The sequence below is a fragment of the Lepidochelys olivacea genome, assembly GCF_965140295.1.
Source record: "Lepidochelys olivacea isolate rLepOli2 genome assembly, chromosome: 5".
Taxonomy (NCBI): domain Eukaryota; kingdom Metazoa; phylum Chordata; order Testudines; family Cheloniidae; genus Lepidochelys; species Lepidochelys olivacea.
In genome coordinates, this window is record NC_140415.1 from 96438360 (window position 1) to 96456841 (window position 18482).

Sequence of the window (18482 nt, forward strand, 5' to 3'; positions counted from 1 at the left end):
TCTGAAAGGATTACTAATTTACTTTGTTTAGGTACATCAGAAAGATGAATGAATAACTAGAAATAATAAGAGCCTGGTTCTTCTCTCATTTACTTCACTATAAATCAGGAGTGATTCCGTAGTCACCAATGGTGTTATATTAGTGTACATGGGAGGAGAATCAGGCCTAGGATCTCCATCAAATACTATATACATGCAAACTTCAGTACACTCTTTACAATTAACAATGAATAATGAATAGAATTATTTGCATAAATGCATCATTTAAAATGCAGTTTCAAGAGATTTACATATTTAGAGTATATTTTTACAAATATTTTCCTTCAGTTCTCTGTCTTGTCAATGCTCTATCCTGGTGGCAATCTACAGCTATTCACTAACAAACCAGTGCTCACACACCTATTCATTAGAATAAAGCAACATAGAGTGTATCAGCGGCATCTGTGGTCTTCCAGTAGGGGGACATGAAGCATGTTTTTGCCAGTACCTTTTGAGAGACCACTAAGCGTATGTCTACACTACGAAATTAGGTCGAATTTATAGAAGTCGATTTTTTAGGAAGCGATTTTATATAGTCAATTGTGTGTGTCCCCACCAAGGGCATTAAGTTGGCAGAGTGCATCCACAGTATCGAGGCTAGTGTTGACTTTCGGAGCATTGCACTGTGGGTAGCTATCCCACAGTTCCCGCAGTCTTCGCCACCCATTGGAATTCTGGGTTGAGCTTCCAATGCCTGGTGGGGCAAAACCATTGTTGCGGGTGGTTTGGGGTACATGTCGTCAGTTGCCCCTCTCTCCGTGAGAGCAATGGCAGACAATCGTTTCACACCTTTTTTCCACACAGACACCATACCACGGCAAGTGTGCAGCCCGCTCAGCTGGTGTTGTGTCCTGGGTGCTGCTGGCAGCAGATGGTGCAGTAGGGCTACGAACCATCGTCATCGAACGACCGGTCCCGCTGCCACTCTGCTCTCCTGCTCTGGAAGCAGATGGTGCAGTAGGGCTGCAAACCATCATCATCAAATGACTGCTTCCACTGCCACTCTGCTCTCCTGCAGATGCCATACCACGGCAAGCAGAGAGACCACTCAGATCACCACGGCAGTTATGAGCACTGTAAACACCTCCTGCATTATCCTGCAGTATATGCAGCACCAGAACCTGCAAAAGCAGACGAGGAGGCGATGGCAGGGCAGTGATGAGAGTGATGAGGAAATGGACAGACTTCTCTCAAAGTACGGGCCCTGGCAATTTGGACATCATGGTGGTAATGGGGTAGGTTCATGCCATTGAACACTGATTCTGGGCCAGGGAAACAAGCACAGTCTGGTGGGATCGCATAGTGTTGCAGGTCTGGGATGATTCCCAGTGGCTGCAAAACTTTCGCACACATAAGGGCACTTTTATGGAACTTTGTGATTTGCTTTCCCCTGCCCTGAAGTGCAGGAATACCAAGATGAGAGCAGCCCTCATAGTTCACAAATGAGTGGCAATAGCCCTGTGGAAGCTTGCAAAGCCAGACAGCTACCGGTCAGTCGGGAATCAATTTGGAGTGGGCAAATCTACTGTGGGAGCTGCTGTGATCCACGTAGCCAACGCAATCACTAAGCTGCTGCTATCAAGGGTAGTGACCCTGGGAAATGTGCAGGTCATAGTGGATGGCTTTGCTGCAATGGGATTCCCTAACTGTGGTAGGGTGATAGACGGAATGCATATCCCTATCTTGGCACCAGAGCACCAAGGCAGCCAGTACATAAACCAAAAGGGGTATTTTTCAATGGTGCTGCAAGTACTGGTGGATCACAAGGGATGTTTCACCAACATCACCGTGGGATGGCTGGGAAAGGTACATGATGCTCGCATCTTGAGGAACTCTGGTCTGTCTGAACAGCTGCAGCAAGGGACTTACTTTCCAGACCAGAAAATAACCATTGGGGATGTTGAAATGCCTATAGTTATCCTTGCGGACCCAGCCTACTCCTTAATGCCATGGCTCATGAAGCCGTACACAGGCACCCTGAACAGTAGTCAGGAGCAGTTCAGCTACAGGCTGAGCAAGCACGGAATGGTGGTAGAATGTGCATTTGGACGTTTAAAAGCGCGCTGGCAGAGTTTACTGACTCGGTTGGACCTCAGCGCAACCAATATTCCCATTGTTATTACTGTTTGCTGTGTGCTCCACAATATCTGTGAGAGTGTAAGGGGGGAACATTTATGGTGGGGTGGGTGGTTGAGGCAAATTGCCTCGCCACTGGTTATACGCAGCCAGACACCAGGGCGGTTAGAAGAGCACAGCAGGGTGTGCTGCACATCAGAGAAGCTTTGAAAACCAGTTGCATGACTGGCCAAACTACAGAGCTAAAGTTCTGTTTGTTTCTCCTTGATGAAAACCTACCCCCCTTGGTTTACTCTACTTCCCTGTAAGCCATCCGCCCTCCTCTCCCTTCAGTCACCGCTTGCAGAGGCAATAAAGTCATTGTTGTTTCAAATTCATGCATTCTTTATTAATTCATCACAGAAATAGGGGGATAACTGCCAAGGTAGCCTGGGAGTGGTTGGGGAGGAGGGAAGCACCGGGTGGGGTGGAAGGACAAGGCCACACTGCACTTCAAAATTTATTGAATGCCAGCCTTCTGTTGCTTGGGCAGTCCTCTGGGGTGGAGTGTTTGGGTGCCCGGAGTCCTCCCGCCCCCGCGTTCTTGGGCGTCTGGGTGAGGATGCTATGGAACTTGGGGAGGAGGGAGGTTGGTTACACAGGGGCTGCAGTGGCGGTCTGTGCTGCTGCTGCCTTTCCTTCAGCTCAGCCATATGCCAGAGCATATCAGTTTGATCCTCCAGTAGCCTCAGCATTGCATCCTGCCTTCTCTCATCATGCTGCCACCACCGGTCCTCTTGCTGCAGCCTCCTGTCCTCACGTTCATTTTGTGCTTTCCTGGACTCTGACACTGTCTGCCTCCACACATTCTGCTGGGCTCTTTCAGTGTGAGAGGCCTGCATGAGCTCAGAGAACATTTCATCGCAAGTACGTTTTTTTCATCTTCTTATCTGCACTAGCCTCTGGGACAGAGATGATAGGGGGAGCGTTGAAACATTTGCAGCTGCGGGAGTTAAAAAATGGAGAGCAGTATTTAAAAAGACACATTTTAGAGAACAATGGGTAGACTCTTTCATGGTGAACCAAGCTGTTAACATTACATACCACATGTGCTTTCTTTACAAGGTCTCATTTTGCCTCTTATATTGAGGGCCTGCCATTTTGGTGTGAGAGATCACACACGCAGGGCTGGGCAATAGACTTTGGCTTGCAGGGAGTCATGGTAAGCCACAGTCTTTTGGCTTCTTTAACCTTCATAACATGTGGGAATGGTTTCAAAAAGCAGTGCCCTCCTTTCCCATACCAAGCACCCGTTGGGTTGGCCATTTAAAATGGGTTGGCCATTTAAAAGGAGGGGCTGCGGTTTTCAGGTTAACATGCAGCACAAACCCAACTAAACCACCCCCTCACACCCAATTATCTGGGATGATCGCTTCACCCGTCCCCCCACCACGTGGCTAACACCGGGGATGATTTCTTTTCAGCCACAGGCAAACAGCCCAGCAGGAACAGCCACCTCTGACTGTCCCCTTAATAAAATTCCCCTATTTCAACTAGGTGACCATGAATGATATCATTCTCCTGATATCAGGATAACACAGAAAGATAAAGAACACATGCTGCTTGAATGCCAGCAAACACCAGGACCATACGCTGCCATGCTTTCTTATGCAATGATTCCAGACTATGTGCCACTGGCCTGCCATGGTAAAGTGTCCTACCATGGAGGAGGCAATAAGGCTGCCCTCCCCAGAAACCTTTTGCAAAGGCTTTGGTAGTACCTCCAGGAGAGCTTCATGGAGATGTCCCTGGAGGATTTCCGCTCCATCCCCAGACATGTTAACAGAGTTTTCCAGTAGCTGTACTGGCCGCAAATGCATCCCAAGACTTCAGGGCAAATTAATCATTAAACATGCTTGCTTTTAAACCCTGCATTATATTTACAAAGGTACACTCACCAGAGGTGCCTTCTCCACCTTCAAGGTCTGGGAGCCTGGGTTGGGAGGGTATTGTCTCCAGGGTGATAAACAATTCCTGGCTGTCGAGGAGAACGGTTTCTCCGCTTGCCTGCTGTGCGCTGTCTTCCTCATCCCCAAAATCCTCATCCCTGTTGCATGAGACTCCCTTGCAGGAGTCCACATACAGGGGTGTGGCAGTTGTAGGGGCACCCCCTAGAATTGCATGCAGCTTATCATAGAAGCAGCATGTCTGGGGGTTTGACCCGGACCAGCCGTTTGCCTCTTTGGTTTTTTGGTAGCCTTGCCTGAGCTCCTTAAGTTTCATGCAGCACTGCTGCGGGTCCCTGTTATAGCCTCTGTCCTTCATGCCCTTGGAGACTTTTTCAAATATTTTGGCATTTCATCTTTTGGAACAGAGTTCTGATAGCATGGATTTGTCTCCCCATACAGCGATCAGATCCAGTACCTCCCATTTGGTCCATGCTGGGGCTCTTTTGCGATTCTGGGACTCCATGGTCACCTGTGCTAATGAGCTCTGCATGGTCACCTGTGCTGATCAGCTTGCCACACTGGCTAAACAGGAAATTGAAATTCAAAAGTTTGCGGGGCTTTTTTCTTGTCTACCAGGCCAGTGCATCTGAGTCGAGAGTGCTGTCCAGAGTGGTCACAATGGAGCACTCTGGGATAGCTCCCGGAGGCCAATACCATCAAATTGCATCCATACTACTCCCAAATTCGACCCGGCAATGTTGATTTTAGTGCTAATACCCTCGCCGTGGAGGAATACAGAAATCGATTTTAAGAGCCCTTTCAGTCGACAAAAATGGCTTCGTCGTGTGGACGGGTACAGGGTTAAATCAATCTAACACTGCTAAATTCGATCTAAACTCGTAGTGTAGACCAGGACTGAGGGAGCCAGTGGGAGACAAAAATGGTAGGGAGTAAAAATGTGTTCACCAACTACATCCACAAACCCCTCACATTCAATCAAGTCTCTTAATAATGCATGCAAACAGATATCTGCAAAATTACTTAATCTGAAAGTGCAAGCAAATGGGTTTGCGGACAATGTAACAATGCAGTTTTGCATCCTCTGAGAAAATTCAGTCTTCATTGTCCAGTAAATCTTCAACCAAGTACTATATGCCTCCACAAACCTGCATTGTATCTCATTTTTTGAAGTACTCATGAGACAGATTTCTACTTTAAGCATTCATTCCACAAACTTCAGTTTTCCTGCTAAACTACATTGAATATTTTCATTAGTTTTGTTGAAAGGAAATGTTTGTGTTACTCTCACAGTCTCAGTTTTCACAAGACAGTATTGATTACATATTGAGACAAAGTTTTAAACAGACCCCGAACTGTTAGGTCTCAAATTATGCAGCCATCTCTATGTTGCAGTTAAATCTGTTTCAAGTATGAGACACAACTGTAATTGTAAGATTATATTTTGCAAAATATATAATCACTTAAAACGTCTTGTGACAAAGTTCCTCCTCTGCCGTGGTGGGGCCTGCACTTATTGGCAGATTTGCTTGCCTCAGAAATTCACGGCAGCCCTCAGGTTGGCCACTTTTGCTCGTGGCTCAAACCTACCGTTCACTCAGCTAACCTCATCACTGGCCAGCATGGGAAAAAGGAAGGAGAACAATCCCCGCAGTCTCTGCTGATCCACCATGTGGGTCAGCGAACAGCCCAGAGTCCTTCCCCTCTGGTGGAACCCACAGTCCAGGTCAACTCCTTCTGTGTCTGATCAGGAGTTGAGAGGTTTGTGGGGAACCCAGGCCCGCCCTCTACTCTGGGTTTCAGCCTAGGGCCCTGTAGACTGCAGCAGTCTAGAGTGCCTCCTGGAACAGCTGTGCGACGCTACAACTCCCTGGGCTACTGCCTCATGGCCTCCTCCCAACACCTTCTTTACCCTCACTATAGGATCTTCCTCCTGGTGTCTGATAATGCTTGTACTCCTCAGTGCTCCAGCAGTACGCCTTCTCATTCTCAGCTCCTAGTATCTCTTGCTCCTAGCTCCTTGCAAGCACACCACAAACTGAAGTGAGATCCTTTTTAAACTCAGGTGACCTGATTATCCAGCCTGCCCTAACTGATTATAGCAGCTTCTTAATTGGCTCTAGGTGTCATAATTAGCCTGCCTGCCTGAATTTGTTCCAGCAAGTTCCTTCTTGTTCTGGAACTGCCCCTGTTACCTTACCCAGGGAAAATGGACCTGCTTAATCTGGGACTAATGTATCTGCCTTCTAACACTCTCCTAAACTAAAGTGTGTCTGAGATGGGTGTAACTACCTGCGCAGTTGGCTGCACAGACAAATACAGATGGTTCAAGAGCATGGGATTCAGCCACAGAGCAACATTAAGTGTCCAGATGTGAACAGAAGGCTTTAAACACGTCTCTAGAACATGAGGGGAGAACATGACTTTCATACTGTCCCTGTTGCCTCACCCATCTGACTGTCAGTACATTTTGGAAAAAATAAAAAACAAACAAACAAACAAGCAAACAAAACCCCACAGTCTCCTGTAGCCATCTGGCCTGACCCTGTCACAGTCTATATTTTCTAAGTGGCAAATGAAAATCTAGAGTCAAAGACAGGGTCATTAAAGTAATGGGTTTCAAATTTTAAAAAACCCCAAACACCATGAATAAATGTAGTAATATCCTCTCTATTCTGTGAAATTTTGTAGGATGAAATATGTTTTTTCTTGAATACTCTGTCCTTTCCAGTGATTGTTTCTGAGAATTATGCCCTTTGGGCTAGACGACAAACCACTACATATTTGAATCTTGATATATCTTTATAATTGCAAAGGGAATTAAAACCAATAGTAAAAGGTTCTATAGCCATATAAATAAGAAGAAAACAAAGAAAGAAGAAGTGGGACCGCTAAACACTGAGGATGGAGTGGAGGTTAAGGATAATCTAGGCATGGCCCAATATCTAAACAAATACTTTGTCTCAGTCTTTAATGAGGCTAATGAGGAGCTTAGGGATAATGGTAGGACAACAAATGGGAAGGATATGGAGGTAGATATTACTACATCCAAGGTAGAAACCAAACTTGAACAGTTTAATGGGACTAAATCGGGGGGCCCAGATAATCTTCATCCAATAATATTAAAGGAACTGGCACATGAAATTGCAAGCCCATTAGCAAAATTTTTTAATGAATCTGTAAACTTAGGGTTGTACCGTATGACTGGAGAATTGCTAACAGACTTCCTATTTTTAAGAAAGGAAAAAAAGTGATCTGGGTATCTACAGGCCTGTTAGTTTGACATCTGTAGTTGCAAGGTCTTGGAAAATTTTTTGAAGGAGAAAGTAGTTAAGGACATTGAGGTCAATGGTAATTGGGACAAAACATGGTTTTACAAAAGGTAGATCGTGTCAAACCAACCTGATCTCCTTCTTTGAGAAGGTAACAGATTTTTTAGACAAAGGAAAAGCAGTGGATCTAATTTACCTTGATTTCAGTAAGGCATTTGATACGATTCCACATCAGGAATTATTAGCTAAATTGGAAAAGATGGGGATCAATATGAAAATTGAAAGGTGGATAAAGAATTGGTTAAAGAGGAGACTACAATGGGTCACACTGACAGGTGAACTGTCAGGCTGGGAGGAGGTTACTAGTGGAGTTCCTCAGGGATCGGTTTTGGGACCAATCTTATTTAATCTTTTTATTACTGACCTTGGCACAAAAAGCAGGAATGTGCTAATAAAGTTTGCAAATGACACAAAGCTGGGAGGTATTGCCAATACAGAGAAGGACCGGGATATCACACAGGAAGATCTGGATGCCCTTGTAAACTGGAGTAATAGTAATAGAATGAAATTTAATAGTGTAAAGTGCAAGGTCATGTATTTAGGGATTAATAACAAGAATTTTTGTTATAATCTGGGGATGCATCACTTGGAAGTAACAGAGGAGGAGAAGGACCTTGGAGTATTGGTTGCTCACAGGATGACTATGAGCCGCCAATGAGATATGGCGGTGAAAAAAGCTAATGCAGTCTTGGTATTCATCAGGTGAGGTATTTCCAATCGAGATAAGGAGGTGTTAGTACTGTTATGCAAGGCAATTGTGAGCCCTCATCTGGAATATTGTGTGCAGTTCTGGTCTCCCATGTTTAAGAAGGATGAATTCAAACTGGAACGGGTACAGAGAAGGGCTACTAGGATGATCCGAGGAATGGAAAACCTGTCTTATGAAAGGAGACTCAAAGAGCTTGGCTTGTTTAGCCTAACCAAAGGAAGGCTGAGAGGAGATATGATTGGTATCTATAAATATATCAGAGGGATAAATACCACGGAGGGAGAAGAATTAATTAAACTCCGTACCAATGTGGACACAAGAACAAATGGATATAAACTGGCCATCAGGAAGTTTAGACTTGAAATTAGACAAAGGTTTTTAACCTTCAGAGGAGTGAAGTTCTGGAACAGCCTTCCGAGGGAAGCAGTTGGGGCAAAAGACATATCTGGCTTCAAGACTAAGCTTGATAAGTTTATGGAGGGGACGATATGGTGGGATAGCCTAATTTTGGCAATTAATTGATCTTCGACTATTAGGGTAGATATGCCCAATGGCCTGTGATGGGATGTTACATGGGGTGGGATCTGAGTTACTACAGATAATTCTTTCCTGGGTGTCTGGCTGGTGAGTCTTGCCCACATGCTCAGGGTTTAGCTGATCACCATATTTGGGGTTGGGAAGGAATTTTCCTCCAGGGCAGATTGGCAGAGGCCCTGGGGTTTTTTCGCCTTCCTTTGCAGTGTGGGGCACGAGTCACTTGCTGGAGGATTCTCTGCACCTTGAAGTCTTTAAACCACGATTTGAGGACTTCAATAGCTCAGACATAGGTTAGGGGGTTGTTACAGGAGTGCATGGGTGAGATTCTGTGGCTTGTATGGTGCAGAAGGTCAGACTAGATGATCATAATGGTCCCTTCTGACCTTAAAGTCTACGATTCTAATTTGAGTGGTTGGGGTGCAGTTCAGTTTTTCTGTTCCATGGAACAAATTAGAATAAGAGCATATTACCAAGTAGGATATATAGTTTGTGACAGACAGATCAGTAATATCATCTGCAAAATATCATGAAAGAACTATTAAACCAAGTGGGAGTGAAATAGAGCCCACATGTTAATGAGGAATCAGATGCTGTTGGAATTTCCTGAAATATTTTCAGTAGGCTGTAAAATAATACAAGGGAGAAAAATTCCCAGACCTCAGAGCACAGAATTTATTAATAATCACCAGTTACTAACTCCACAGATGAAGCACAATTGATTGGGAGTAATAATTGTGATGATTTCATATTCAGGTTACTTATGTATAGAAAGGGATATAAGCCAAGGGGTACTAGTGGTCAGAGCAGTAGAGGCAGCCAGGACTTCTGGGTTTTAGTCCCAGCTTTGCTATTGACTCACTGTGTAACCTTGAGTTAGCAATGTCCATTGATTTCAGTGGGCCCTGGATAGGGCCCTCAATCCCTTTGCAATTCAGTTTGTCCCCCTGTAAAATGGGTCAGAACCATAGGTGCTGGTGCTGGGGGTGCTACGGTCCCCCTGACTTGAAGCGGTTTTCATCATATACAGAGTTTACCCTTTGGTTCAAGGGCTCTCAGCACCCCCACTATACAAATTGTTCCAGCACTTCTGCAAAGAACTATTAAGCTACCTCACAGGTCAATTAGGTTGATTTAATTAACCTTTGTACATTGACTAAGGGCACCACCTGAGAGATGCCGTATGAGTAATTACTGTAAAGAAAGGATGCTCTTGTATTTAAAGCACAGGACTGGAAGTTTGGAGTAGTAACCACACCGCCCTTAGATGGTTACCCACTTAAATCCCCAGCTCTCTTATCAGACTAAATCCTTTCAGGCTCTAATCTGTTGTTCCTCGCTGAGGTAAGTTTATTGTAATGTAGTGGCCACGAGGCAACGTGTGTGTCAGGGGCACAGCAACACTTCCGTGTAATTCTGTTTTAAATCACTCCTCTGGAGCAGACACATCCGACTATGAGCTGAGTGCACTGCCTTGTCCAGACAGCGCTTCCATTCCTTACCCGGCCAATAAAACCCACTGCAGTGCCAGCCAGGCGCTGGAGAGAGAGAGACACACACACACACACAGAGCTTCCTCAGCGCATCTTTGCTGCAGAGTTCCCTGCATCCCCTCACTTTGTCCTCACTTTTGGGCGCTGTCCATGGTTGCAGCACTTGCCTGCTTGACGTCAGCCAGCCGGAGACGCCCGTGCTATTGGCTGAGGAGCCAGGCCGCCCTTTGGAATTGTGCGCGCAACCCGGCTCCCGCCCCGCTCCGCCCCGGGCACCCCCGTCTCTTACTCCCACCTTCCAGGCTAGGGAGAGGAGTTGGCCGGGCAGCGCTGCGCTGAGCGGGGGACAGGCGGACAGCAGCAGCAGTCGCAGCTGGAAGGAGCCGCCCCGCTCAGGCCAGAGGCTCTGTGCATGGAACTTTGCCCTGCCTGCTCGGATTCCGTATGACAACAACATGGAAGAATTTTTGCAGCGCACCAAATCCAAGCTGGTAAGTTATAGAGGAGAGTTAAAAAGGGAGGGGGCAGCAAAGCCTTAGGTGACTGTTACTTTGCGGGTCTGTTTGCATTTGTGCGCTGCACACAAAAACCTTCTGGGCAGCTTTTTAGTCCACGCAAAAGGATAATCTGTTAGTAAGAGTTAATGAGCAACCTGAGCAAGACATAACGTGTGATCTTTCAGCGGATCACGTTTTGTTTTTCTTTTGTTGTCTCATTTAAAGTAACCGAATTGTAACCCTGCGCTTAGCACTCTTTGATCATTTTATGGAGTGTTCTAAAAACCATATTTGACTTCCATATGGGGAATAACAGTAAATGGGGCACTTCAGGAAGTTATTTATGAGTTTGTAAAGTGTCTTTCATATGCATCAAGTTGCTGTAAAAATGACCAAAACATAGAAATCTATCAAAAGTAGAGGAGAAAACAGTCTATCTACTGTGCAACCTCTATGATCTGAAGGTCATTTGGAACAGGGAATAAGTTTGGGTAATCAAGATTTCAAATAATCAAAGGAATTTGCGAGGTAATTCAGATCCTTAGCTTGTGTTAACTGATGTCACCCTATTGAAATCAGGCAGCAGAGCTGCACCAGTTGATGATCTGGCCCCAGATATTTACTATATACCTTTCTTCAGACAGTTCTATAATCTGTTAAAGAACCAGTCCCACATTAGTTGCCTTTAGTGGGCTGCCTGCTATTCATGTGTTCACATGCAGGTTAGCATAATGTTACCCATTGGGCTGCTAATACTGTTGTCCTTGCTCAGGCAAAATTCCCATTGAAGTCATGGGAGTTTTGCCTCAGTAATTTATGAAAATCAGGCCCTGCATGCTTGTATTTTTTTCCTGGGATGTTATCATAAAAGAAAAATAAACTTCAGTGTTGATACTTCCAGTAGCAGCAACTTCCTGATTTCCAGACCTGTTTTGAAGCTTTAGCGAGAGAGGCACTACACTGGAGAGAGCCTCCATTCCTAAGCCAACCACACCCTACTTATAATAACTTGGAAGTTGTTAAGCTGTCTTTTGCTGTCGTGTATCAAGTTAAAAACAATGCTTTAATTTGACAATGAAGGCACCTTCTAAGAGGGGTAGCAAAGCACAAGAGGAAATACTTAACGGCTGATCCCCTTAACCTTAAGCACTCTGTGCAGGCAATCAGTAAAGTCTACATCAGGAATGTCTATTTGATCACGTGGCAGAAAATGTGCAGTGGTATTGTCGTAACTCTGCCTGTTAAAAGGTTGTTTAAATGTTCTCCTGTTATGCTTTTAGGATGCATTCTAACCATCAGAGGAGTGAAGTTCTGGAACAGCCTTCCAAGGGGAGCAGTGGGGGCAAAAAACCTAACTGGTTTCAAGAATGAGCTTGATAAGTTGGTGGAGGGGATGGTATGATGAGATTCCCTGCCATGGCATATGGCCCATCTGCAACTGCTATTAGCAAATATTAGCAAAACTATTAGCAAAACTGCCAGAGATAGGACACTAGATGGGGAGGGCTCTGAGTTACTACTGAGTATTCTTTCCCAGCTGCCTGGCTGGTGGGTCTTGCTGACATGCTAACTGATCGCCATATTTGGAGTCGGGAAGGAATTTTCCCGCAAGTCAGATTGGTGGAGGCCCTGGTTGTTGTTGTTTTGCCTTCCTTTGCAGTATGAGGCATGGGTCACTTGCTGGTTTAAAGTAGAGTAAATGGTGGAGTAACCTGAAGTGTTTATTGATTTGAGCACTTCACTAACTCAGCCAGAGGCTATGGGCCTATTACAAGAGTGGATTGGTGATGTTCTGTGGCCTGCAATGTGCAGGAGGTCAGACTAGCTCATCATGATGGTCCCTTCTGGCCTTAAAGTCTGAGTCTATGAGCTCCTTGCTCCAGTGCACCTGTGTTTTGCTTAGATACAGTGGAGGTTCAAACTCTATATATTTACTTTAAGGGTTAAATTATGCAATCTTTACTTACAGTGAGTGGTACCTTAGGCCATAACAGTCCCATTGGTTTAAAGTGATTACAGTAGAATGGCTTGCAGAGTACCACTCATAGAATCATAGAATAACAGAGTTGGAAGGGACCTCTGGAGGCCATCTAGTCCAACCCCCTGCCCAGAGCAGGACCAATCCCAACTAAAGCATCCCAGGCAGGGCTTTGTCAAGCCTGACCTTAAAAACTTCCAAGGAAGGGAATTCCACCACCTCCCTAGGTAACATTCCAGTGTTTCACCACCCTCCTGGTGAAAACGTTTTTCCTAATATCCAACCTAAATCTCCCCCACTGCAACTTGAGACTATTACTCCTTGTTCTGTCCTCTGCTATCACTGAGAATAGTCTAGAACCATCCTCTCTGGAACCACCTCTCAGGTAGTTGAAAGCAGTTATCAAATCCCCCCTCATTCTTCTCTTCTGCAGACTAAACAATCCTAGTTCCCTCAGCCTCTCCTTATAAGTCATGTGTTCCAGACTCCTAATCATTTTTGTTGCCCTTCGCTGGACTCTCTCCAGTTTCTCCACATCCTTCTTGTAGTGTGGGGCCCAAAACTGGACACAGGACTCCAGATGAAGCCTCACCAGTGTTGAATAGAGGGGAACGATCACGTCCCTCGATCTGCTGGCAATGCCCCTACTTATACACCTCAAAATGCCACTGGTCTTCTTGGCAACAAGGGCACACTGCTGACTCATATCCAGCTTCTTGTCCACTGTCACCCCTAGGTCCTTCTCTGCAGAACTGCTGCCGAGCCATTCAGTCCCTAGTCTGTAGCGGTGCATGGGATTCTTCCGTCCTAAGTGCAGGACTCTGCACTTGTCCTTGTTGAACCTCATCAGATTTCTTTTGGCCCAATCCTCCAATTTGTCTAGGTCCTTCTGTATCCTATCCCTCCCCTCCAGCGTATCTACCACTCCTCCCAGTTTAGTGTCATCCACAAACTTGCTGAGGGTGCGATCCGCACCATCCTCCAGATCATTCATGAAGAGATTGAACAAAACCGGCCCACTCAGTTAGAGCAAGGGTGGCAAAATCTGGCCTTAAATGAACAATTGCTTCAGATTATACAGGAAAGTTTATTACTGTGAGCGCTTCATCATTCATTTGTATCTGACTCCAGCCACAACATTAATGAATGCTGGTTTCCTTTCATGGCATAAGTTCTAGCCTGTATGATACGGTTTAGTCACGGAGGTCATGGCAGTCATGGATTTTGTGACTTTACCGGACCTCCATGACTTCTTCAGCTTCAGCTGTCAGTGGCTGCCGCCGGCGCTGGAGCCAGGGCCGTGTGCTCCCCCGCTGAGGCTGGGGTTGGAGCTGGGGCTGCGTCCCCTCCCCCCGGCTTCTACTGGACCTGGGGCTGTCCACAACTATCCTGGGGCTGGAGCCAAGACTGTGTATGTCCCGCTCTCCCCATGGCAATGGAGCTCAGGCTGTCAGTCCCCCCCTGGGGCTCCAGCTGTCTTCCCCCTCCCCAGCCCTGCTCCCCGGTTATCTTTAGTATAGTCACACACAGGGCACAGGCTCCTGTGAATTTTTGTTTATTGCCTGTGACCCGTCTGTGACTTTTACTAAAAATAACTGTGACAAAATCTTAATCATGTATAGGACTGTCCTATTTCATGATTTCAAATAATACAGTATTATGTAGCACTCTATAACTGCCAAAAAAGTAAAAATCTCTGCACAGCATCTAATGATATTAAAATCTCCATTAATGTATTCTTTTAAAGAAAATAAATTTTATTGTTATTTTATATGCAGTGTCAGATTATTCTCAGTAATGCTCAGTGCAGAATTTTTAGTTACAAAAATGCAATCCAGAGATATGTTTGTATAGGACAAGACAACTGTTACTCTAAGGCTGAAGGAAAAAAAGGCTAGTGAAAAAAGTATTAAGGTGTGGGACAGTAATTATCCTGAAATGATCCACATTTATGGTCCAGTCCTGCAATTCTTTCTCAGGCAAAATTCTATTTGAAATCAATGAGCGTTTTGCTTAAGTAAGTGCTGAGTATGGCCCTGGTCTAGGACAAATTCTGGAGGTGGGGCTGGCGGGGGGGGGAAGGGAATCAGAGGTGGGAGTAAGTGACATATTCTGCTACAGTGGTTCTGGGCTTCATCATAGGCAAGTTAGAATATTTTGGCCCCTCAAACAGTCTTGAATCCAGAGAGCAGAAAGGTGGCAGAAAGCCACAATTTGCCCCTTCCTGTCTCATGGCTGCTCCTTCTATGCTGAATTGGAACTACTGGTTTTGCTTTCTCTTTAAGGATTATTAGATTATGGAAAAAAGAACCTCCAAAATACACAAGTGAAGGTCTCCAACTAGAGAACTCGTTAAAACTAGTCACACCACTTAATTTGGGGGTGGGGGGGATTTGAACTCTACTGCAACACAGACATTGGTAATGGGTCAAACCATCCCCCCACATGTGGAGGGATTCTCTGTAAGTGGATCACCCCTACCAGATGCTAAAGAGTGACTGAAGTTCTGCTGAGGAACTATTTCCTCCTTGTTCAGACACTATAGAGGGCTGTCCACATTGTGTGGAGTCAATTTTGGAGTGTGAGGGTGTGGAGTTTCAATAGACCAATAGAGAAGTGAAGGGATGGAAGATGAGACTGTGGAATAGTTTCCTTAAGGAAGTGGTGGAAGCCCTATCCTTTGACACTTTTTAAAACTAAACTAGACAGTACATTATACACAACTATACTCTGCTATAATGTGGAGCAGAGAACAATTTTGCATTGGCTAGGAGATCGATTATGGAGTCTATTAGCCTTCTGTGTTTCTATGCAAAGCCACACAGAATGCCAGTATGTAGCACTAAGGTAAAAATAAAAAAGTATTTCCCTATTGATTTTCCTCCTTTGTAGATAGCACAGATAAATGTTTTCTTTTTTGTTATCACTAATATGTCTTGCACTTGTCCACTCCTTGCACTGGCATTTTCAAATAAATAACATTCTTCTGTTCACACAAAATGAATGGAAGTGGAAAAGGTACTATAAAAATCTTTGTGCATTCTCCCTTTAAAGTGGAAGGGTGAAGTGCATCAGAATAGTTGGAGCCTGAGAATGCACAAGAAATCCTAGCCTCCCAACCTCTCGATATTGGGATATCTGCATGGTTAGCCTGCTTCACTGATGATTATTTTGCAAGAGCAACATTAAGGTCCAAAGGGATTTCAACTGCATCAGAGCCCAGTTTGCTAGGGGAGCATGCTAGCACTCGCAACTCATTCTTGGTTCTGCCCCCACTGCCAGCCAGTTATATCCCTGAAATACCAGGATACAAAAGACATAGAGACGCTGCTCCTGGCTTAAGAGGATGCATTTGTGTACATGCTTTTTTTGCAGCCTCTGATGCCTTCCTTCAGTGCTAATAAGCCACATTTAACGTGTGTTTGTTGGTATGGCTTCTCTAGTTGTCATGCAAAACAGGAGGCATAGAGGCCTTTATCAGTGGGAATATGTATGGTTGTAGGGAAACTGTTCAATATGGCATTTCTGCTGGAAGACAACTGGGAGTGCTCACATATTGTTCATGAGTGTGCCACACAATAGTAAATTTTTTCTTAGTGGCAGGAAATTTGATGTGCTGCATAATTTATATATATGCAAATGTGTGCACACACACGCACACACATATTGAAGTGGGAGGACAAATTCAAAGTCTAAACTACCTGACGTGTCTGTATTGTTTTTCCTCTAGCAAAAGATACAGAGTCTTGTGCCAATAATATTAGAATGACTGTTAAGCATTTGAATGATGCCATATGTCCTAATGAGAGTTTAATGTAAGATTGCAGCACAATACATGCAGTGGAAAGAGTGGCAGTGAAAGGGTTAAGGACTTTTTTTTAAAATGACATCTGGAAGATGTCAAACAATGTTCTCTTTTCATTTTGTTCATAACCATGTTTTGTTTACTTTGTCATTTGATGATAAACGTATGCTATGTAATAGCTCCACTGTGCTGGCCCTTTTCCTGTCTGTGTAATTACATCCAGGCTATATATATTTCCCTGAAGTTTTAGTTCAGTATTCTTAAACTTCCTGTCCTAAACTGCTGTTAAAGAGCTGTTATGTTCCACCAAAGAGGTAGCCACATTTCAGTGATTCCTGTAAAAAACTTTGAATGCTGTGGTATGAAAGATTTGTAATGATTGATGCAAAGCTGACCGATGGGTTATTCTGAACAGAAATTATAAATGTTTGAAGAAATATATTGGAGTTCTGTGAAGCTGGTTAGTTGTTTGTTCAAATGCTTTAATTTTCAGTACTTCATAATAAAGGGCAATGTCACTTACACATAATCAGGACACCAATGCTTGTAAATGTATTAATATTTGTACAATGTTTTCAAAATGTAACAACTATATAGTGCCATGTAATGTTTGTTAATAGTGCAGTTCCTTCTCAGATAGAAATAAGTAATTTTCCAGAGGTTAATAAATACTATTAATTTACTTTGTCCCTGTAAAATTAATAAGGCTCCAATTCAGCAGTGTACCTCACTTTAAGCATATGAGTAGTCCCATTGAAGTCAATGGCAAATGCTTCAATTGCTGAATCAGGGCCTAAAATTCTAGCAAAATCTACAAGAAACTGAACTTTGGCCTATCGTGGGTCTTGGGCAGGGGAAATTTGGGGGAAGAAGATTTTAGCTTTGCGGGAGAGTGAGGAAAGAAGAAACATTTCTCTGGTAGTATACATTTTTAAAAAATCCAGTCATTTGAATTTGCTCTCTTTGACCCAATGAATGCTGAATTATTTCTGTAAAGTGGGACAGCTTCAACAAGAGACATTGACCATCAGAGAGAAAGGCTGTATAGCTCAATGGTTGGGGACTCACCTAGGATGTAGGAGATCCCCCCATTCTAGTCCCTCCTATCAATCAGGTAGAGCCAGGCCTTGAATTCGGGTCTCCTACAGCTTAAATAAGTACTGTAACCACTAGGTTATTGGGTGTTTTAGGGTGGACCAGGTCTCTGTCGCCCTCAAAATTCCATCCTGGACCTGCAAAAACCTTCCTAACAAAAGTTTTGTCAAAAATAATATATTTCTGCACAAAGGTTTGGGTCCAACAAATTGGCATTTTTTGACACAAGCATTTTGTTGAAAAATTCCTGACCAGGTTCAGGGAGAAAGTCTTGAGGCAGATGAATCTGTGAGCAGAGGAAAGGAGAGGTTTATTCATTGCATGGATCTGCCATTTATTACATAGATGTTATCTCCATGTGTGTGTATATTTTAATTCCCATCCATATTGAAATCATAATGTGATCTTAGAAGTGTTTCTTAATTCAGTTGTTACAATCAGGTAAACCTGTAAGCAGTACTCACAGTGATTTTTGTCTGAGAACTGTATTAGCCAAACCATTCTATAGACCACCTCCAAAAGCTAAAGTGACTATCGGGACAGTTCTGGGTTTCCAGAAGGTAATGGCCTGTTGTTCTGGGAACTTCCTTTGGAACAACTGAAGTGGCCTAGTGTTTCATAGCCAATGTAATAAACAATGTTTGGTGTGAAAGAAAGCTTTGATAGTTTTTATACTCATTTAAGGTGTTCAAAGTGAATTTCCATGAGTCTTGTTCAGTATTACATGACAGACACGTTCAGAAAACTAAGTTATTGGAAACGTTCTCCATTCCAAGAAATATACATGTGTCATTAATTGGTCAAAAACTAGCCACAGCAACACTATAATACATTAAAAAAAATCTTTATATGCTTATTTTGCAATGATAAAAATGTTGCCACAAAAATATCCTGGGATCTTGATTTTGAAAATATGGTCTCCTTATCTGGAGCAGTTCTATAGCACCGTTCTCAGACGAAGCCTCCCTGTCCATAATG

The 18482-nt window shown here is 44.1% G+C and overlaps 1 protein-coding gene across 1 annotated transcript in view; it reads left to right on the forward strand.

Annotated features, from left to right (window-relative positions):
- Positions 1–10584: 10584 nt before the first annotated feature.
- The window catches only part of PRUNE2 (prune homolog 2 with BCH domain), a gene marked incomplete at its 5' end in the record, with an annotated part of 185171 nt that continues 177273 nt past the window's right edge, over positions 10585–18482 (forward strand). Inside the window, one exon of the mRNA XM_084629293.1 lies at positions 10585–10620. Coding sequence (XP_084485419.1) covers positions 10585–10620 — 36 coding nt within the window. The remainder of the gene's footprint in view (positions 10621–18482) is intronic.